The 22,486-nt window shown below is 46.0% G+C and overlaps 1 protein-coding gene across 12 annotated transcripts in view; it reads left to right on the forward strand.

Moving 5' to 3' along the window:
- mef2aa (myocyte enhancer factor 2aa) overlaps positions 1-22,486 on the forward strand; it is a 97,107-nt gene that overhangs the window by 11,062 nt on the left and 63,559 nt on the right. For all 12 annotated transcript variants that reach the window (XM_042109318.1, XM_042109324.1, XM_042109326.1 and 9 more), the window contains exon 3: positions 18,519-18,764. In XM_042109318.1, coding sequence (XP_041965252.1) covers positions 18,711-18,764 — 54 coding nt within the window. In that variant the 5' untranslated portion in view covers positions 18,519-18,710. The remainder of the gene's footprint in view (positions 1-18,518; positions 18,765-22,486) is intronic.

Genomic DNA, 22,486 nt, shown 5'->3' on the forward strand with positions numbered 1-22,486 from the left:
CGGTGTGCTCCTTCTCTTTGGAAAAAAAAAAATGAAAACGGAGCAAAATCTGAAACAGAGCTTTCTAATAAGGCCAGTAGGACTGGGACAGTCTTGAACTTTTTATTGTTTTTCACACAGAAACAATCTATTTACAGTGGTCTCTCTTGATCTCTCTCATCCAGATCATTGCTGTTTGGGCGATCTTACTGCTGACAGACCTGAAGTTCTGATCTATTATTTTTCTGATGCCAGTAACTCCCCACCTTTGATAAAGAGATGGATGTTTGTTTTGCTTTGACGTTCTTGCTAGACCATTTATTTCCCTTCCCAAGGTACTGCAGACACAGAAAATAAGTCTTCATATCATCGTAAGCCAAAGGCTGAGTCATCGTGTTGATATCTGTGTTAAGCTCCTCTGTAACAGTGGTCACTTTGAACCCAGTGAAACAGCATCCACTGCCTTCATACAGTCAGATGTGGGACATTTTATATTGGTAACCGGTATCACTTATCAGCAAAGTCAAGTGTCACTGTTAGCCACTCTCCTCTCCAAATGTTGTAGACAAAACAAATACTATTCATATATAGCTATTCATAATACCGCAGCAGATCATTATCAGAGGGACAATGCTACATGCCATATCTCACAACATTAGCAACAGTGAAACTAAATTCATCGAGACACCTGGTGAATCAGATCCAGTTCAGAATTGCAAATGGTTCTTCCTTGGACCATGGCACATTTTCCACAATTGTTTTTTTGAAAATCAGGCTGTTAGTCTTTTACATAATCTTACTACACACACAGACAAACTGCACCAAAAATATAATCTCCTTAGTGTAGGTAATAACATCACTGTCATAAAAAAACTACTGAATGTGAAGTCCACATTGCAGTAGCATAGTTTTGTGGAGGGTATATTAAAAAATTCACCACAAGCATACCCTGTGCTACTTTGCCAACCTATGTGGGTGTGAGGCAGAGAAGCTGGTTTCTCAGCTCAAGGGGTGAGTGTGCACCCTTGTGGTTTTCACTGGGGGCTTGTGATCATGTGTGGTGGGGGCTGCTGCAAAGGGGGTGGGGGTTGGAGTGGAGGGTGGTTGCACCTGCACCTGTGTGAGGCCACCGTGGGTATCTGACTGCTGTCTGTTGCATGCAGGGCACTGATATGCATGTTAGCAAAACCGCAGGAGTATGTAGCGCTGCATGCACAGGATATGTGAGCCAACTACGAAAATTTGTGTAGACCTTGATACTGTCACATGCGAAAATAGTTTTGTCTTTTTCTCTTCTATCTATGTTTCTGTGTGTCACACTCTTTCTGTTTTCCTCACTCTCTCTCTCTTTCTCTTACCCTCCGTCTTAAAGAGAAGTGTCAAAACTTCTACCGCAAATTCTCCGACAGACATAATAGGACACCAGAACCATATTTTTGTTGGCAATATACATGGTGTGTGCATGTTTTCAAAAGATGTTGACACCAGATTAAATGTTCTTCAGTTTGGGAGTTGGTGCATTCTCAGGCATTCCTGAATCGCATGCTTGCGTCAGAGCAAAATAAAGGCATGTTTGGCACTCAAGTCACAAAAGCAGACCTGCCTGTCACGGCTGGGTGTGTCCCTTTGTGTGGTGTTAGTGTCTCAGCCCTCCTGCACACCACACACAGAGTGATGCTGCTGCTCAGCCCTCCTGCACACCACACACAGAGTGATGCTGCTGCTCAGCCCTCCTGCACACCACACACAGAGTGATGCTGCTGCTCAGCCCTCCTGCACACCACACACAGAGTGATGCTGCTGCTCAGCCCTCCTGCACACCACACACAGAGTGATGCTGCTGCTCAGCCCTCCTGCACACCACACACAGAGTGATGCTGCTGCTCAGCCCTCCTGCACACCACACACAGAGTGATGCTGCTGCTGAAACTGGATGCGTTCTCAGTGAGTGTGAGAGCTTCCACGTGTAATCTCTGTCACAAGCTGTAGAGTCCCCTGCCGAGACAGACGGGTAAAGAGCTGCCTCACAGGCCAAAAAACGTGTGCGTAAAACTCCCAACTGTAAGTGCGTCAAGATGAGTGACACGTGGTGTTGCTGCTGCTGCTTCGTATTTCATGCCAAGCAGTCTTATACATGCCGTATTATTTCATTGTGCTTTCGTTTGTTTGGTTTGTTAAAGAGGAATTAAAGTGCTTAAAAAATGCCTTCACATCTGTGAGTTGGGAGATTGTGACAAAGGCAATAGCCTGACCCCCACGTTCTAGTGCTAGCCTGCCCGTGGTACAGTAGGAAGTGTGGGGGCCTCCTGCAGCTGCTTTTGGCCCTGCGGGGCTGCAGGAAGAGAGGTCTCACATCCGTGTTTTTTCCCCCGTCTGTGAACCGGGCCCAGCGGCCCAGGGTCCAGGGGGATATGACCTGTCCCCGTCACCCTCCATCCTCCGGCCAGGCCCGGTGCCTGGTGTTTACTGCTGGGGAGTGGAAGTGACCTAAACGGCTGTCGGGTTTGCTTTAGCACCCCAACACCCCCCCTCTAGACAGCAGCGAGACAGAATTCATACCTCCACCTAGTGCTGTGAGTGAGGACCCTAGGTTGAACAGGATGAACCAGATACCTCATTTGATGTCATTTTTTTGTTCCTTTTTTATGTTGACAGACCAAAGGTCTAGGTTTTGTTTTATCTGGTTTGAGGAATTCAGATACTACTGGGGTTGTACATTAATATGACCTGCTCTTTATTTCACTGTGTGTTAGGTGTCACTCCAGGCAAGGCACAACTGGAAGTCTGTCTTTGTTTGCAGGGTAGAGATAGTCCGAGATTTTTTGGACAGCATGACACGATGTATTTACTTAAAGCACATGGTAAATTTGTCTGTGAAGTGCTGTTATAAAAGCTTGGCTGGTGCAGACGTAGTTCCTTTTGTGCGTGACCTTTGTGGTTTGTGACATGTCATCTTCTGTGGTCCTCCTCACAAGAGAGATAATTTATCCTGCAGTTAACTTTTTACACAAGCCTCTTTTTAGCTCAGTCTTTCATGTTTTTGAAGGATTCTTTCTCCTGAACTCGTTCAAAATATCAGCTCTAACCTTTTGGAATTTGAAAAACACATTTGAGCAAACCAAAAGCTCAGCAAGGCAGACTTTTCTCTTTTAATACGATTTTAGCTTTTCAATACTTAACTGCAAAATCCTGTCTGCCTTCTCAGTAAATTCTCTATTACTGGTACTCAAAACTCAGTGAAACACCATCCACTCTGCATATGAAGTCTTTCAGTCAACAACCGGTCAATGTGGTCCATCTACCTGTCAATTGGCTCCTAACCCCATTGTAGGAAAATGAAAAAGTGAACCAACCCGACTAGGAGGGCTGACAGCCTGAGAGAAACACAAGGCGATGCGGACCACTTGACCTCTGCCTTGTAAGGAGAAGAGGAAGCAGAGGGCTGGGACATATCAGTTGTAGAGTCCATGACATCATCCCTCCCTCCAGCAGCTAATAGCCCTGGCAGCACTGACCAAGGAAAACATTACGCCACTCACGTAGTAAACCTAAGCGAAATTACTAAATCACAATGGGTGCCTGGGACCAGAGAGACAAACAGACAGAGAGAGAGAAAGAGCTGGCGTTTTCTTTTAATGAAAGCCCTCATGTTAATTAAATTAAGCGAAAGAGTTGTGACTTGGAGCTAAGCTGAATTGTTATTGAGATAGTTTATTATGACCATAAAAGCAGTCTTTAAATGGAACTCCAAACATCTTAATTTCAGTCTAATTGGCTAGGGTGGGTGTGGGAGATAATATGTCTTCAGTGTTTTTTTTTTGTTAAATCTCCATACATGTAGTGTACAATAGCTGTCATGAAAAAGAAAGTAATTTTATGTAATTTTTGACTTCTCCTAGAAGTGAACTGATAATTGATTGATAATGGACAGCATACAAGTCAGTCAGTTAAAAGTTGGTAGATAAATATTGCCAGCCATTTTCAGCATATTTTTAGGTGTACCTATTTGTGTGTACATGACTCTTTGTGTGTGCGTCTACAGTATATATATGTGTGTGTGTGTGTGTGTGTGTGAGTGTATGTGCATGTGTTTGTGTGCATTTATCTTGATTGATTGAGTGAGTGTGTAGTTATGTGTGTGCGTGTGTGGGTGTTGTGTGTGACTGATAGTGTTTGTGCTCCTGATAGGCCAGCTGCCAGTATTGCCCTCTCTTGCTCCTAGGGCTTGCGAGTTCTCGTAAACGCGCCCCAGCCCTGCCCTACCCTGGCCTGGCCCGCTGTGCTCCGCTCTGCTCTGCTGATCCAGGTGAAATAGTAAACGCCACTCCATCGGTATCTCAGCTGTTCTCTGCCTGTACTTGGCCGATGTCACACACACTCGCATGCTTGGCCTGCCCCCCCCCCCTTATCTCGCCAAAGGGGCCCCTCCGTCCCAGTGCCACCCCCTCCACTCTCACACCCCCACCCCCCACCGGTCCTCTGGGTCAGCTGCCTGTGCTACCGGCCCTGTCCCGGTCCATATCGCACAGAGAGGGGAGATGAGGCCGCCCCACTGGTGGCCAGACCAGGCCACAGTCAGCACCGCGGGCAGTCAGGGAACAGTTGGTCTAAAAAGATTCCTGGAGAGGCCAACAGCTGAGTCTGGCCCTCTCTCTCCCTGTCCTTCTGCTCTCTCTCTCTCTCTTTCTCTCTCTCTCATCGCGCTCTCTCGCTCTCTCTCTCTCTCTCTCTCTCTTGCACTCATGATTTTTTTCACTTGCTCTGTTTCAGGCTTGCTGTGTCTCTTACTCTCTCTCTTGCTTTCCTCTCTTTCTCTCTCTAGTATCTGTCTCTCTATCTCTCCCCCTCACCCTTATCCTCTGCTCACTTTACACTCATACATGTGAGCTTCCTGTGTTTGTTGATGCTCATATGAAAGGTATTTTAAGAGGCCTCCTCAAGCCCAGTCCTCTCTCGCTGTCCTTCTATAATTAAATATTGTCTTGTATGAACTCAGGAACTTACCCCCCCCCCCCCTCCCAAAACACACACACACACACACACACACACACACACACACACACACACACACACACATACACAGGAGGAAGCGCTTTGAAGCCATCTATGTAAATGCTGGTGTGAAAAAAAAACAAAGCGCAAGATATGATAATGACTGCACTCCACTCTTCTAGTGTTCCCATAGCCACTCAGTCGGCTTTCATACAAATATGACAGCTAAACAAAACAGCCGAAAAAACTCAGCAACGTGCTCATCGTGTGGAAAAAGAACACGGGTTGGCATTGAGCAGTTTCAAAGAGTTCTTGTTTTTGCCGCATGACTTGAAGAATTTTCTAAGGAATAGTCTTCAATCAAATGTTGGCTTGCATGACAAATAAAAAAATAGGGGAAGTGGTGGTGCAACCAGCAGAATTTTATGTAAGCGCACATCTATATTTTAGAATGAAAAATGTTCCGCTTGGGATGGCAGACAAGGCTGAGCAGCCTCCCTCCTCCTCCTCCCTTGCTCTCTGGAGTGTCTTGGTATTGTGGTGGCTCAGGGTTTGTCCCTGCCCAAGATGCTGCTCTCCACAGTCATCCCTGCCTAGTAGTTAGAGAGTGCCTAAACTAAAATGACCAGTGGTTTGAATGAAACGACACAAACAAAACCAGTCAACACAAGAATGAATTGAAGGGGGAACATTTTTTACTGACTTCTTTAGCCCCCGCAATGAGTCGGGAGGAGTGTGAGGACTTGGCCAAATTGATTTGGGGTTTTTCGGGCCCTCCCCTTGAAATTGTAGGGTTTGGTTTTGCTACAGTATGTTACTTTTTGTTGTATAAAAGCTTCAGAGGCATGAAGGCTAAGGCCTGGATGGCAAAAAAAGAAATAAGAATAAAACGCCCACTAGAAGTTCTCCAGAATCTCACATCAACAGTCATATTATTCTGTGTGCCCACATGTGGATATAGCTTTTTTGTAGCATTTGCTAATTTTCTGTATTTTTTGAAGTTTGTCAAGTTCACTGGCTCATGTTAAATTGTTAAGAGATTATTGTGCATCAGTTTTTGTATCATACACACGAATACACACACACACACACACATGCACACACACAGACACACACACACACACACACACACACACACACACACACACAGACACACACACACACACACACACACTCATGCGCACACTCACAAATCTCATCAGTTCACAACCTTTCAGTTTATGAGTCAGAGCTGTCCGCGCTGCTTGGATTGCATAAACCTTTTATATAATGGAGCATTGTTGAACTGGGGGACTGTGAAGAGGATAAAAATGTCATAAGGGAAGAACATATCAAATATTTATTCTAAGCTGTTTGGAAGTTTTTTTTATGTCCATAAAGAGCAGTAGGGAAGATGCCTGGGTAGCATCCTGGACAGAGGTACCTCACCCAAAATGGTAGGGGACAGAGCAGCACTTACCGATGAATGGATGAAACTCTTCATTTGATGTCTGTTGATGCAGAAGCCACCTCCATCAGTATGGTATCACTGTCAGTGATAGTGTGTGTGTGTGTGTGTATATGAGTGAGTTTGACAGCGTCTGATGTGCGTAGCTGTATAATGCTGATGTTTTGGTTGATGGGGGTGTGATTTTGATGGCGACGTGATGCAAGCGGGCCCAGAGCACTGCTCGGACGCGTGTTAGGGTGCAGCGAACGACGCGTTGACTGATATCTGAACACAGTGCTCTCTCTCTTCGAGGAAGTGAATCTTCATTCATCTGCGCTGTTTACTGTTTCTGACTCGCAGATCGGCGCTACATCAAAAGGCTGCCATGGTACTTAACGCTGCTCACGGGGTGCCTTCAGGAGCGGTTGGGGGGTCTGATGATTTGTGTGTTTGTGTGTGTGTGTGTGTGTGTGTGTGTGTGTGTGTGTGTGTGTGTGTGTGTGTGTGTGTGTGTGTGTATTGGAGTGTTGGAAAACTCGAAATGTTGATGGACAGCCATACAGAGACAGCCAGGGATGCATGCCACCACATAAGACAACCACATCAAATCCAACCCCCACAAAAAATGTGAGGAATAGAGAGAAAGAGAAAAAGAGAGATGGAGAGAGAGGAAGAGATGGTGTTTTTTTGTGTTGAAAAGATGAAAAACTTCCCCTCTTAACATCTTAATTTGTAATGCAGCATTTGAATGAATTGCCTTGAGCTATGACGATTCTCTTATTAATATATGCATGAAATAGCAACGGTGGCTCTTTTGTATTGTTCTGCATGTAGGACTCACTGCATGTAAGACACAGTGCTCCATTCTCTGGATTAGCTGTATCTACTTGGTCACTTTCATTTGATTTTCTTCATTGCTCACCCTGATTTTTATTTTTTATTCTTATTTTTATGGCTTAATAAAGAAAAGTGCCAGAGAGTTTGTAATTGGTCTGAATTAGGGTGGAGATTTTGTCTTTAAACTGGTGTGTTGTTATAATGAATGCCAATGATGAAAGAGTTTAATCTCCTCTGCATCTGCTTAGCATGGTCCCCTTCACTGAGATGCTAAGTGGCTTGTTCACTGCTGTGGATATTTTGTGACAGATCACTGGCTTTGCCATGTGTTGGGGGAAAAGATGACTCAATCTATTGTCCATGACCAGACATGTAAGGAATGTCAGTCAATCATTACATAGCGTGTAAGAATATTGCTAAATATTGACAAGGAAATTGTAATTGTAAGTAATTTCAACACTCACAGTTCTGAAAAACAAAACCTTGTCTGTAAGGTTTTGTTATATCATTATATTAAGAAAAGTTCTACTGTATACTGTTTAGGCTTCCAGAATGACAGTATATGAGTGAATCATCATAAAGTGCTGTGGTGGAAATGGCACAGGATAGAACTGGCTCTGGACTAAATCCTGGCACCAATTTAAGAGTCTGCTAGCGCATGCTTCCTTGAATGTTGGGGATCTTGTTTATTTTTGACATCAGCACACTGTGATTATTTAATATTATGGATCATCAACACAGACAATACTCCTTCTCTCTCTCTGTTACAATGGATACAGTATGTGCATATGGGTATGCAGATATGTTCACTATGTGTGTGTGCATTTCACATACTCTCTCTGTCTCTCTCTGTGTGTCTCACACACACACACACACACACACACACACACACACACACGCTGACACACTCGCCCAAACAAAGTTAACAACGACAGAACTGAGAGTCAAGGGGAGAAGAGAGAGGGAGAGAGAGAAGAGAGAGAGGAAAGGAAAAAAAAATCAAAGTCGCAGCACAATTAGCACAGGCCCGTATTCCAGGAGGAGGAGAAGTGAAATGGATATAGCTGTTTGGAGAGGGTCATCGCTTTATCCTTGAGAAACTGAGAATCCATTCATCGGCTTGGCTTGAAAACCTGACTGACGCAAATGGATCACTGGGAATAGGCGCGTCCCAGCAGTAATTATGTTACATCGCAGCTACCACTGATGACCAGGGGGTGGGGGCGGGGACACTTCTTCTTTCTTCCACGCACAACTTGTGTGGGTGTATGTATATGTGTGTGTGTGTGTGTGTGTGTGTGTGTGTGTGTGTGTGTGTGTGTATGTGTGTGTGTGTGTGTTTTCTCTTCCTATTATCTTAGACCAACACACACAGGCACACTCTCACAGGCACCTTCATGTAGGGGCATTCGCTGAGACATTTACATCAGATCTGCTCAAACAGTGCTCTTGATTGACATTTACCATATGCTACTGAATCCACTTCAATGGGTTCTTGCTTGCCAGCAGAAACTACATTCAAAGGCCAAGTCAAATTCAGTCTGATTGCTCACTTCTCTTGGCAGGCAGGGGCTTTGGTTAGAAACATTGGGAGTGATTATCTGCGCCTCTGCAACCCATGCATACTGTATATGTGTTCCTTACTCTTCTTTGTGGTTTGTCTTAATGTCGTCCAAAAAGGACTATGGAATGAATATTTGAGTTGAGAGAGAGAGAGTAAGAGTGAAAGAGAGAGAGAGAGCAAGAGAGAGAGAGAAAGAGAGAGAGAAGACAGTAAAGTTCTCTTTGTATCCCCCTCTAGGCATTCACCACAGTGAAAGTCACCTTGGCTGGCACTCTGCGCTCACGACCTTGCTAAAATCTGTGATTGATAGTGTAGATGCCCGTCGTGTAGTGCTCGGTCTCGTTGTCTCTCAGTAATGTCTGACTCCTGCTCCACAGTATGTGTTGCATGAGGAGGACCCACCATCACTAACCACAGAAAGCCTTTGTAATTTAGCCTCCTTTTATGAGCTTTCCTCTGATTAGTGTCCTTGTCTTTGTTTTAGGTCCATGCGTAAGAGCGTAATTTATCCTTCTTTTTTTTCAATTACTGGCAAAAAAGCCACACTTGTGGTTATCCCTCGTTCTTTCAGTCTATTTAATTACAGTTTTATTATTTATCTGAGTGGCCTCACTTGTTTGTGCTATTAATGGCTGTCATCACTAATTAATCTTCCGTGTAACATTAATCCACAGCACAATTTGAAGGGTCTCTTGTCCTGATTAAACCTTTGTCACATTTCTTTGTATGATGGTGGTGACCCATATTAAGAGCAAACTCAGTCTACATGGTTTTCACTGACACATGCAAGACAGGAGCACTAAGACCTGGCATGTCCTGGGAGGCTTTTTCTTCATCAATGTCATTTTCAAGGTGATAAGTAGCTTTCTGCTTCTCCTCTCTCTCTCATTCCTTCTAACTCTCTCTCCCATACTCCATTTCTTTTCTTCCCTACCTCTCTCTCTCTCTCTTTTCTCTCTTTCTGTGGTTTCCTGCTCCCCGAGGCTTAAGTTATATGCTAGCGGGAACAAAGATGCTCTGAACTCACATTGATCCAGTCGTGGGATTACGGTTAGGGTCAGGGGAGATTGGAAGTGAAACACCAGCAGTGACAGCAGCAGCAGCAGCTGGCTCTGCCAGAGATTAACCACTCACTGCCTGCATCCTCAGCACAAAACGCCTAGTGCCTAGCTAGCATCACATGCTAATAGCACTACCAACATCACACAGGCTAGATTCACATGATAGCATTACAGGCTAGTACCAGATGGCTAGCCTTGCATGGTACTCCTGCTGGTTATGCAAACATAACAGACCTGCTGAAAGAACAACCTGTTGAACTCTCACAGGGATTTAGAACTAGAAAGCCAGAAGAAAGCCCGAACTTGAAATGACAGGACGATGTCCTGAATGGTATTCATTTGTTAACTCATTTTGTTCCACAGATGTTTGGTATGCAGAATATGTGTTCTTGTGTCTGAGTCTTTGCCGAGCCTCTGGTTTGCCAGCCATGATAAGCTTTATGTCTGAAAACAAGTCTGACACACCCTTGTTAAAGGGGAGTGTAAGTTAATCCCATCCAGCTACAGAAATAAAGTTTAAAATAAAGTTCAGAATGCCAGAAATTGCCAATCTAAACCCACTCCTGTCTGTGAGGATGTGATGCTTTAGCTCTATTTTTATCTGTATCAGAAACTATATTTCATACAGGGACTTTCCTTGCCCTATATTTAGTAGGTAGGCTATTGCACAGAGGTTCTGCATGTGTCCAGAAAGTGGACATTTGGTGTTTTTTATAAACATATTTCCTGCATGTTTCCTGTTTTTACTTCCATGTCATTAATATAGGAGTAACGCTCCTGTACATTTTCCACCAGTATAATGTCAAAACAATTTTTCAGTCATTTACATATGAAGAGCTTTAACAATGATTTGAAATCCATACAGTTAAAAGGGATTAGAATTCTTCTTTGCCAAACCAATAGTAGGAGGAAAGGGATTTTATGTTTCAATTTACCCCTAAGCGTAGGTTTTTATTTCAGTTACACATGTACAATTTTACCCATGACGGTGTCATGGTGTTCGAATTCTAATCATCTTAACTTCTGCCGAATGTGTTTCTCTAGCTGCTGTCAAAACCTGAGAATGTTGTATCCCCTTAAGCGATGTGGTAGAAGGGAAGCTATCATGGTGCAAATAGTGTGTGCATATATTGTCTGTCTATTGTCTCATTCTTCCACACTTCTCCTTTCTCTCATTTTTACACACACATCTGCTCAGTAGATCAGATTAATTACGTCTCATTAGTTGCCTTGGAAACTAAGGTGAGGGAATAAAAAGTGTGAAAAAAAGAGTGAGTGGATAGAGTGAGAGAGGGAGGGGGCAAGACAAATACTTATAAAAAAACGTATTTTAGAGAAAGAGTGAGTGAGAAAATGAAAGAGTGCAGGTCTGAGGAAAAAGGAAAGAAAAAGAGAATGAACAGGAGAGAGAGAAAGAGAGAGAATGGGGTCTGGAGGTGTCAGTGGGCTGGCCGATCGGCATCAGCAGACATTAGCACCAGTGCTGCTGTAGCTGCTGGAGGGAGATAAGGCAGCCACCACAAAGGGCTCCTGCCAGAGGGGCTTCCTACCCTCCAGCCTGTCCCTGCCTCAAGTGCCACACAAACTGTATGGCCATCAGGAAGGATGAGAAGCCTGTGCCCCCCCCCTCTCTCTTTCTCTTCTTTCTCCTTCTCCCTTTCTTTCACATTTTTTGTTTCTTCATCTCTTCCCCTGGGTCTACCTCTCTCACACTCCCTTTTGCTGTTATACTCTCACCCCATTTTCCATTTCTCTGCCCCCCCCCCCCCCCCCCATGTATGTATCACGCTCTCTAGTGCATACACTATCAGCTAATAACAGCTCTCAACTCATTAACAACTCAACTCTCAATATCAACCTCACCATTATTATAATATTTCTATTTTTTCTATAGATGCATGTGAACTTAACCACTTAACGTAGAGATTCCGTGTTGTGTAAGTCAGGAAGTGTTTTATGTTCCTTATCAGTGGAGGCCAAAACAAGGAAAGGCCTGGATGATAATTGAATAGAAAGTAAGGTAGTTTGTGGCAGTGGGTGCCCTTTTCTGTCTGCATGGTGACCCGGCCGCCTTGCACAATAACCCCTCCCCCTGCGAGTCCACGGGAGCTGGACCGTTGTTGTTGTTTAGTCTCCATGTCGCATGGCAGCGGAAACATGCCCATGCCCTGTAGGTCACTTCTTTCTTTTTTTTGTCTTTCTTCTCTTCTTGGTTTCTTTTTTGTCTATACCCACCCACCCATCCCCCGCCCCCCCCCCCCCCCCCCCCCTTCAGTGGTCAATGGGACGCACAGGGGCCTGAAAAACAGGAAGTGAAAGAGCAGGAAATGGAGAGTGTGCACTGCCCACGGCCTGCGGTCAGACAGCGAGCCCCAGGGTCTGGGTCTGAGGCTTGGGCTGTGCTCTGCCTGCACTGCGCTCTGCTACGCTGCACAGGAAGGCGCTCTGTCACAGCCGGGCCCGTGATCCTGGCTGCTGGCTTTCCGGCCACTCATTCTCTCAAGAGGTTTGCAAAAGGAGGAGGAGGATGCATGCTCTACAGTCATCCTGCTTGTACTCATCTCTACTGCAGCGGCAGTACTCTTAAAAAGAGTCAGCAGATGTGTTGTCAACCCCCCCAACCAACCCCTTAAGTCTAGCAAAGAGGAGTTTGCTTGTCGTTGCTTGTCGTCTGTTGTCTGGCTAGCAGCAGTGTCTGCTGCAGTATGAGGGAATTATCACAGACATAAAAGAACATTTATCGTGTCACCAAATTTCATTTCACAGAGCATCAAACTGCTCTCTCCTATTTCACGGAGAGAGAGAGGAGGCAGTGGAGGTGTTGATTCTGGCTGGCATTTTTACATCTAGTCATGGATGAGTGTTTTGTGCAGCGTGATGTGGTTATGGCCCATTTCATTGGGAGCTCTGGAGCTGGGCTTAGAGTGTATATGCCTCTGTGAATAATAGAGTAGTCTCACTGAGGGCCATCATTGGCACCCAGGGAAATCGCCCATCTCATGCCACCACCTCACAACAGGGTCCACCATCGCCTGTGGCAGAGCCATTTAATATCACAGGCAGGGCTGGAGATTACTTTTGTTCAGTCAGTTTTATTAAAAGATTTCAGCTGGATTTCCTATTTGCTTCCTTCCGCCACCTAATGATAATTTAGTGGTTTAGTATACTTTTTGAACTTGCAAGTTCCTTTTGCATCCTGAACGACTTGTGAATCATTCGTTTGGTATCTTTCTCCTCTGTTCTTTTGAGATGAAAACTCATAAGCAGACTTCCACAAACCTGACCCATTTGCTGAAGTGAAAGTGTGTGTTTGGGTGTGGGTGTGGTTGTGGGTGTGGGTGTGGGTGTGGGCGTGTGTTTGGGTGCATGGAATAAAACAGAACTTCAGTGATGGGGAGAGGCCCATCTGCCTTCACAAACCTCCTGAAAATTCCCCATCACCCCCACCGGTGCCTCCCAGAGTTGGATGTGTAGGAGCTACACTCCATGCTGCTAGACATGCTCCTCACTCTGGGGTCTTCTTCACCCTGGACAAACCTGTCACTCAGGTGGAACAGCCAGTGAAGGCTGTGAAGTACAGGCATCTGTAGATCCCCTCTATAGATTCTCTCCCTCCGACTGACCTTGATATGGCAGATGATATGGCAGAGAGTGCACCAGAGGCTGGAGAGGGAGGAGTGGTGGAGCTCTCCCACGAGAAATGCTGTGGCTTCTTCCCCTGAAAGAGGCCAAGTGCTGCCCACACTGAGTGTGCCTATTAATGCGCTGACTGAAACCTAGCAGAAACGCGGTGTGCTAAGGTGCTCATTTTTTCCCACGATCACAATTTTGGTGTAACGTTCATTTGGAGACTCACTCACTTACTTGATCGCTTTTATCTATTTATTTTCATGGGATCAAAAGAGTATATATACATACTTATACTTACTTACTTATTTTTTTTCTCTGTACTTATGGGCCGCTGGTGAGTTTTTTTTGGCACAGTTTTTGCCGGTGTCTATTTATGGCACTCGGGCTTCATGGACGTTGTAGTCGAGGGCCACGCTCGGGTCTCGCCGTTCGTTCTGTGGGGGCATGTTGTCATATTGATTTTTGTGTCGCGCTGACGCAGGCCTCCCCCTATAGAGACACGTACCCCGGGCAATCGATTCCCTCGCGGTACAAATGTTTGGTAAGCATCTCTCAGAAATGCTTGACTTGTTTAAATCAAAGATGTAACTAGAGCAGGTGGACTGTATCAAGGTCTTTCAATCCAACAAGCTTGAAATTACATTTTTGTCTACGGTGAAAGGAAGAACATAGTTTGGATATTAGAATGATTCCTTGGTCTTTTGTCTGTTCAGAGAACATTTTATGCCCTTCTTGACAAATATTAAGCTCTTCTATGTCAAAGTAAGCAACATGTGTAAACCAGTGAGCTGTCATAGTGAAATTGAAAAGCCAGGACAGGCAAAGATAGCTTGTGACACAGTTTATCAAGAAATGTAGATGTATCTGACTTAATCCACATGTTTGCATTGGTTGTGTGTGTGTGTGTGTGTGTGTGTGTGTGTGTCTGTTCTTGTTTGTGGCTCCCTGGCACTGAGCATTGGCTCAACTCCCAGTGCACACTGGCTGTACTAATGCTGCAGGGTTTAGTGTAGCCGTGCGCCTCTCTGTCTAACCCTACCCCTGTAGCCTACACGGATTAGCACAGGCCACAGTTCTAGCGGGCGCACAGAAAACCTGCCGCTCTGCCCTCCTCATCCCCCTTTCACCACCTCTAAGAGTGCCAGGGCTTGGCATCACCCGCCAATCGTCCCCAGTGATGTTTCTCACCATGGACATCTCACCATGGGCATCCGTTATGCCGCCGACACATTTAGCTCCAGCTGATGCATGTTTGCAAACATGTCAGTTGAAAATGAGCCTCTTTTGTATTTTCTATGGGGGGGGGGGGGGGGGGGGGGGTAATGGGTGTTGATTGACTTTGCCACCCCTGTCTGTTTGTTAGTCAGTAGGTGTCACATATCTGTTGGGTTGTCAGAACCAATATTTTGATGTTGGCAATACATGCATACTGGCCCCCCAAAGAATCTGTGCATTTTAAAAGCTGTGTAGATTTTAAAAGCTGCACAAGAAGCATTTGATGTGCCTTGCGATTCCATTTGTGCTGTTATATGGCTTGGAAGTTAGAAGTGCTGGTGTGTAAGTGCTGTGTCCACACAGGGCCTGGAGAGGATCTCAGACACAAGGGGATGTTTAAAGAGGCGGCAGCTCCATCTTCCCCCACCGCTGCTGCTGTGGACACTGTCTGGAGCACAGGCACTGCAGCCATTCACTCACTCACACACACATACACACACACACACACACACACACACACACACACACACACACACACACACACACACACACACACACACACCTCCTCAGCAGATTTCTTTCTCTCTGGCATACTACTCAGGAGATGTGACAAAGCACAGGAAAACAAACAGTGACTTTAAAACGAAGCAAAAAAAAAAACTCAAATTGTGGCAGAAGGCTGTGCTCCAGTGGAGCGGAGAGAGTAGCCCGTCATGCCACCTTCACAGCAGCCCCACTACGCTGAGGGATTAGAGCTGGTCTTTTCCTATTTCCCTCACAGAAATGTCATGACACAACGCATTATGCATGGTTGGACCTGCGATCTTAGAGTGCAAACACGACAGCTTTGGAGGAGAGATGCATAGAGGGCCCACAAGCTCTGCTGATCTAAAACAAACACACACACTAAAACACCCACCTCCCACACACACACACACACACACACACACATGCACACAGAGGCATATCCATTGCTCTCCACTCAGACCACGTGGACTGTTGTTCAAACTGGTTGTAAGCCTCAGACAGACAGATTATCCAATGTTTTCATGTCCATTTGTTTTGACTGACTTAAGACAAAAAAAAATCGGCCTGGACCCAAAGCGCCATCGCTGTTGTTGTGTGTGTTTATCATCATGTCCCCACTGTGATTACTGTATCAGCCGGGCTCATACGATCTGGCCTTAATACCCGAGCACTTGGACGAGAAGAGTCCGGGCAACACCAGGGTTGAAGAGACCAAGGCTTCCCCATGGCTGACAGACCAGGCAGCTTTGCTTAAAGGCACAGAAAGCACAATCCCTCGAAACGGTGGCGTTTACTTGCAACACGCTGGCATGCAGAGCGAAAGCAGGTGTAGATGTTCTCAGGGGGAGAAGCTTTTGGCAGCGTGCAGCTCCTTATTGGAGCACGTAAATACTAAAAGAAACCACCTTACCGGCCTGAAATTCAAATCCATGCATCACCAAAGATGAATATGAAATAAATATAATGTAATGCAAATAAGGAGGGGGAAGGGTGTGTGTGTGTTAGTACAATGTTACAACAAATGGCAAATGTCTGCCACATGGCCTTTCTGTTATGCAGCCATAAAGAGAATATTAGTTTGGCATTATTACTCCAGAGCGGGCTTGCCGTAGGCAGGAGCGGGCTGCTGCTCTTTTTTATTGTTGTTCCCAGAAAGAGAGGTTTGATCATTTGAATGGAATGACCGTCTGGGATATGAAAATATTTCTGTAATGGCGGTTGAAACAGAGCGTGTAGCGAGCTGTGCGCAGTCACGGTAGCAGTATTCACACACAGAGCAGCAGAAAAAGGAAGTGCACTTGGGTGTTGGTTTTGGGGGGGGTCACGGCAAATGAGAAAGGACACTGCCACTCTCACGGGCCTGTTGTGATGTGGTGTAGGGAATTTTTTTTTTCTGTCCTAACCAGGGCTTCGCGTGGTAAGAGTTTCCTACTGCGGCTGGGATGTGTGTGGGTTGGTGGTGAAGATGATCTCATTCTAGGGTTGAGTGGTGGAAGTAGCACCATACACACACACACACACACATACACACACACACACACACACACACACACACACACACACACACTACAGACAGACAGACAGACAGACAGTCAGACATACAGATGGGTGGTTGGACCGGCATGTAAATATCCCTTGTTTCCCCCAGAGTGGATGGCTTGGCTTGGCTTGGCTGGATTGGAGCTTGAGGCTCAGGGGTCACAGAATGTATGCTACGGGAGTTGAACGCGAGTGCAAGTTAGACTGTAATAATACCGTTTCTATGGAGGTTTATGGAAACAGAGCCAAAAGGCAGACACGACAGACCTCCACAAGACAGTAGCACGAGATACGCAGGTTATAAGAGTACGTGCACTTTGCCAGGAGCGCTTTGGCAGCGTAGGATTTTTCCAAGGTGTTTGTCTCTGTGTCTATGCGCCGTGGCACCGACTCAAACCCCATTCTTCATGTTGCAACAGCTCTGTGGCTGGCTGGAGGTGGAGCAGTGTCTCTCGGCTCCCCAATCTGCCTAGCAGGCTGGTGGGGTGGTGGGGGAGGGCGAAGGTGAGTGCCAGGGCGATGGGGGAAAGGTGAGGGTGACAGGTGAGGGTGAGATGGTGGTGTTTTTTTTCCGCACGTGAGAATGGCGGCCGGCCTCATCACGTGGGCTGAGAAGATTTCTCCTTGTGTCCGAGTCAGACCAAGTCTCGGTGTACTCTTAATCATCATAAGAGCAAAGCTGGCAGCGACGTGGCCAGCACCAGGAAGAGGCGCACGGACGGGGGCACCGGCTTTGTGTCTCTGGAGACAGTCACCATCGTCCACCATCTGCCCCCCCCCCCACTCCCTCTACCACTCCCTCTTTCACTGCAAAAAATAAAATCTAACCAAGTGTTATTAATCTTATATTAAGATCAAAAAATCTGTTTGGTATTGTTTTTAGTATGAAAAGACTTGCCTAGCGCTCTCTCGAAAGATCATTTTGACTTCATTTAAGAACACTTTGACTTATTTTAAGGAGTCTTATCAAGACAAATTTACTCAACACCCTGGCAGACAAATTTGCTTGTTTTTAGGATGAGACATCTTAAAATAAATCAAACTCTTCTTAAATTAAATCAAATGATTTTTACGAGAAAGCATTAGGTAGGTACTGAAAACAATACCAACTAGATTTTTTGATCTTGATATAGGATTAATAAGACTTGGTTAGATTTGATTAGATAAGCAGTTTTGCAGTGTTTTCTCTCTCTCTCCATTTTTTTCTCTTCTTTTCTCATTTATTTTTGTCTCCCTTTACTTCTCTCACTCTCTCGCTCTCTCTCTCTCTCTGCCTCCCTCTGTCACCTCTGTCTCTCTCTATGGAGGTGAAAGGAAGTGGTTGTCACACTTGTTGAGGGACATGTGTACTATCTGGTCTGTCGTCCCCATCTAATGTGTTGCCCTGTGGTTTCATATACATACAGGTGTGGGGTCTGGATGCTGGGCTTTTCTGTATCTGGTTAAAGTGTGAACTGCCTCTTCTTTCTCTATTTTTCTGTCTGTCATTTATTAGCCTACTTCTTTTTCTGTTCAGTCATTATTCCTTTCTTCTTCCCCTTATCAAAGTCAATGGGGAAGCACAGGTGTTGGTACTGTCAGTCTTGAGTCTCATATCCTTTAGCAGTAGCAGTGCATGTATTGAAGCTTTGATGTCTGACAAGATATCATTGAATGCCATGTTGTTAATGCTGCCTTCTCTCTCTCTTTCTCTCATTCACTTTCCCCTCACCCCCCTTTCTCTCTCTCCCCTCTCTTTTTGCAGATTGCTGTGTGTCACGACAAGAGAAGCTGTGAGACAGACTGATAAAACAAGCGAGAGAAGACGAAGGCTGAGAGGAAGACAGCGGCGAGAGAGTGAGAGAGACTACAATGTGCTAGGAGGGGCGAAGGAACACAAGCTTGGGTGTTTTTCTGATATTCTCGTGGTGTCAGAGAGACAAAACAGAACGCAAAGATGGGACGGAAGAAGATACAGATCACGCGGATCATGGATGAGAGGAACAGGCAGGTCAGTATCAACGTCTCTGATTGGCTGCTTTATGGAGGGGTCTGACACTACCACCTCTCGGGTGTCGTTGTTGACACTGTGCATAAACAATCACCTGGTCAAACACACACACCTTTGTCCTCACTAAACTAAAATGTTGACTGTAAATTTGTCTTACTATGAGCATCACATAATCGATCCTGAGCGCCCCTCAGTTGAGATGTTCTGAACTGCACCCATTTTGTGTATGATTAACCTGACATCCTCTGGGGGTATGCCAAGTTTTGTGGAATTTCATCCATGGGGGGCATGAAGTAAATGAATTTCTGTGTACATTTAGAGACTGGACACCCATCTGCCTTTAGGTGGTGGTGTTGAGCGAAGGGTTGCTCGTAGAGGATGATGAGGATGAGGTGAGAGGAGCTATAAGGCAGGACTGTTACACACTCTCTCTCTCTCTCTCTCTCTCTCTCTCTCTCTCTCTCTCTCACTCACACACACACCACACACACACACACACAAACACACACACACACACATACACATATAAACACACACATGGACGCATACACACACACACGCATGTACACACAGGCACACACACACGCACACACACACAAACACACACATAAACAGACACACACACGCATGCAGGCATGCTCACACACATACACACAGGCACACACGCACACACATTTCAAAAAGATTAAGGAGGCAGTTCAGTTTAGCACAAGCTACAGCAGGATAAACCTTACCACCAAGGCCTGGTATCAGTTGTCTTCAGTATGACACTAAATATTCCTCTAATGCAAACAAAATCGAATCCAGCAGCCGTTATCAGCGCACTGGCTACAAATCACTAAGTTAGTTTGGAGGACCATGATTTGTTTACTGGTCATTGGGTCCATTTGTTTATTTGGAACATCACCCCGACATTGGCGAGAGCTACAGACCCAGCTCCTCCCCCTCGATATGCGTTGGGCTAAACAAAGGCCGGAATGTTCCGCGGCGTCCAAGCCCTCGTAAAAGGCAGGCGAGTGTGACAGGTTTTGGGGCAGGGAGCAGTGCCGGTCCACTGTTTACAAGAGCACCCTGCAATTTCAGACCCACATGCTGATGAGGCAGCAGAATTGGGCCGGAGGAGTGGACCTGACCACACGGCTCCTCACTTTTACTTTCTTTCTTTCTTTCTTTCTCTCTTTCTTTTTTTCTTTCTTTCTTTCTTTCTTTCTTTCTTTCCATGCTGTTCCATTTCACTTTCTCTTGTTCTCTGTATCATTTTCTTTCTGTCTCTCTCCTTCTCTCCCTTTCACTCTCTCTCACTCCATCTCTCTCCCTTTATCTCTCTCTCTCTCTGTCTGGGTGGTGGAGTGCTGCTGGTGGGCCTCGTGGGGGCCCCTGGCTCTGTGCAGTTGCAGCTGGTTGCTAGTAATTAGGAGCCGCCACAGCACCCTCTGCACCCTCTCATTAGTAGGGCGGGTCAACGGGACACACAGCACCCTTCTCTTCCCTCCCTTCTCTCTCTCACTCTCATTCTCTCCCTCTTTTTCAACTCTCTCTCCTTTGCTCACACATACACTTTCACTCACTCACACAACCCCCATCTCTTTCTCTTTCTCCCCCCCCCCTCTCTCTCTCTATCTTCCTCTCTCTCTTCCTCCTTCTCACCCACACTGCAAACTGCCATCAATGAGGCTAGCCACAGAGACAGCTGGTATTCACTCTGTGCACCCGCTGTCATTCCCTCTCTCTCTCTCTATATATATATGCATAGTTTCAGCACAGTCTGTGTCAGCCACACTACTTTCACTATTACAGCTGCGTCCCCACATCTTGGAACAATCCAATCTATACCACTCGAACACTGTGAGAATATGGGCTATATTGGTGTGGCAGTTTAATCAATGACTGAGCTAGCAGTTGCGCGCTATCTTCAGTGCTATTAAAAACAAGAAAGATTGAGATGAAACCTTCGGTTCCTCCAGATCCCTCGCCTGCCAAGTCCAATAAGACGCCTGACTTTCGCACCCTCTCAAAATCATTTGCGCTGCCGTGCTGGTGAAATAAATTTCATGCCATGCACACCGAAAGCTAATTGAAGTTTCCTCCACTCTCCTGAGGGTGATAACATGGCAGCTCTTGCCTCCCTCTGCCCCCCCCCCCCCACACCTCTCCCCAACACCCATCCATACCTCAGCAGCCTCCCACTCTCCCCTGGTTCAGCAGGCCCGGCCCTAACTGACACTGGAGGTAGCAGTTCAGACGAGTGCGAAACTCCAGTCTACAGGATGGGGCCAATTATCAGCATAACACCAGGCTCAGGGCAGGGATCCAAATGAGGAGACAGGCAGGCAGTGGAGACATCAGCAGCATCAGCAGCAGCAGCGGCAGGAGCGGCGGCAGCATCTCCACCATCTGTCCTGACCTGTGACATCAGCAAAACAGCACAAGAGGGAGAAAAAAAAACACAAATAAAATAGGCCGCGAAAAGAAAACGATAAACAAGAAACAGAGGGCGGGTTGACTCACAGAGATAAAGAAGAGATGGAAAAGGATGTGTCAATCAAATGCTGGGAGTGACGGAGGAGGTATACTGATGTGTGTGAAACATGTGATGTCTCCCAGACGTGATGGACCAGGCCCAGAGGCTGACCCCTGAGCCTCTGACACAGGATTCCCAGGCCTGTAATAAATAGGTATCTTGTTGATCAGCTTTGAGAAGTCACACCTCCCTTCTGAGGGAATAGTTATCGCTTCCACACAGGCTGTAGCATTAGCGGCGTTTAGCAGAGCTCAGCAGAGAATTCAGCTCAGAGACGCTGAGTGAAGTCTGTATTTATGTGTGTGTGTGTGTATGTGTGTGTGTGTGTGGTGTGTGTGTGTGTGTGTGTGTGTGTGTGTGTGTGTGTGTGTGTGTGTGTGTTTGTTTTGTAAGATCTCTCTCTCTCTCTGTCTTGTATGAATGTGTGAGTGCGTATGCGAGTCTGAGTGTGTGTGTGCGTGTGCATCTGTCTTTTCCCACACGGATCATGAACCTCACAGTCTCCTCTCTCTGTCTTTCTCCAGGGATGTTGGGCGCACCCTGGGGAAGTGTCCATTAGCATACGGGGCCCATCGCAAGAACACAATTAGAATCTTTATCTGGCTGGCTCTGCCGCCAGCAATCAGTATTCATGGCATTAAAATGAAACAATGCCTTAAGTGGGCTAATTAAATACCGGGGCGAGGCAGCATGCTGCACGGTGGCGTCGGGGGCTCCTTGCATCATTAGGAGGAGTGCTGTGGATAGGCTCTTGACCTTTCGGGATTTATACGGGGGTGTGCGGCGGAGGCTATGAGGTCCGTAATTGCAGTATCTATCAAAACAAATGGATTAGCTTCAAGTGCTAGCCTGGGCACAGGATGAATATGATGTGTGTGTGTGTTTTTTTTTGCCCGTCTGTGTCGCTTATGTGTATTTAGGTAAAAACAATGTTCAACTTTAGAGATATGGTTGTTATATTTGTAAATGGGTTCAGCATTGGGAAAAAGACTTCACAGAGGTAAATCTTCTAAGCCCAATTGATGCATTGGGTATTGACTTTGGTATCGATTGGGTGTCTTGTGTCAGCGGGGAGCACTGGAGTCACGCAAGCTTCACTTTGTGTCTGCCGTGTAAGAGCATCCTTTCCCCCACCGGCTCCAGCGCTCTCTGCCCCTGCAATCCAATGAAAAATGAAAGAGTAGCCGAGGCTCCAGAGTGT

Source organism: Alosa sapidissima, chromosome 11, assembly GCF_018492685.1.
Source record: "Alosa sapidissima isolate fAloSap1 chromosome 11, fAloSap1.pri, whole genome shotgun sequence".
Taxonomy (NCBI): Eukaryota; Metazoa; Chordata; class Actinopteri; order Clupeiformes; family Clupeidae; genus Alosa; species Alosa sapidissima.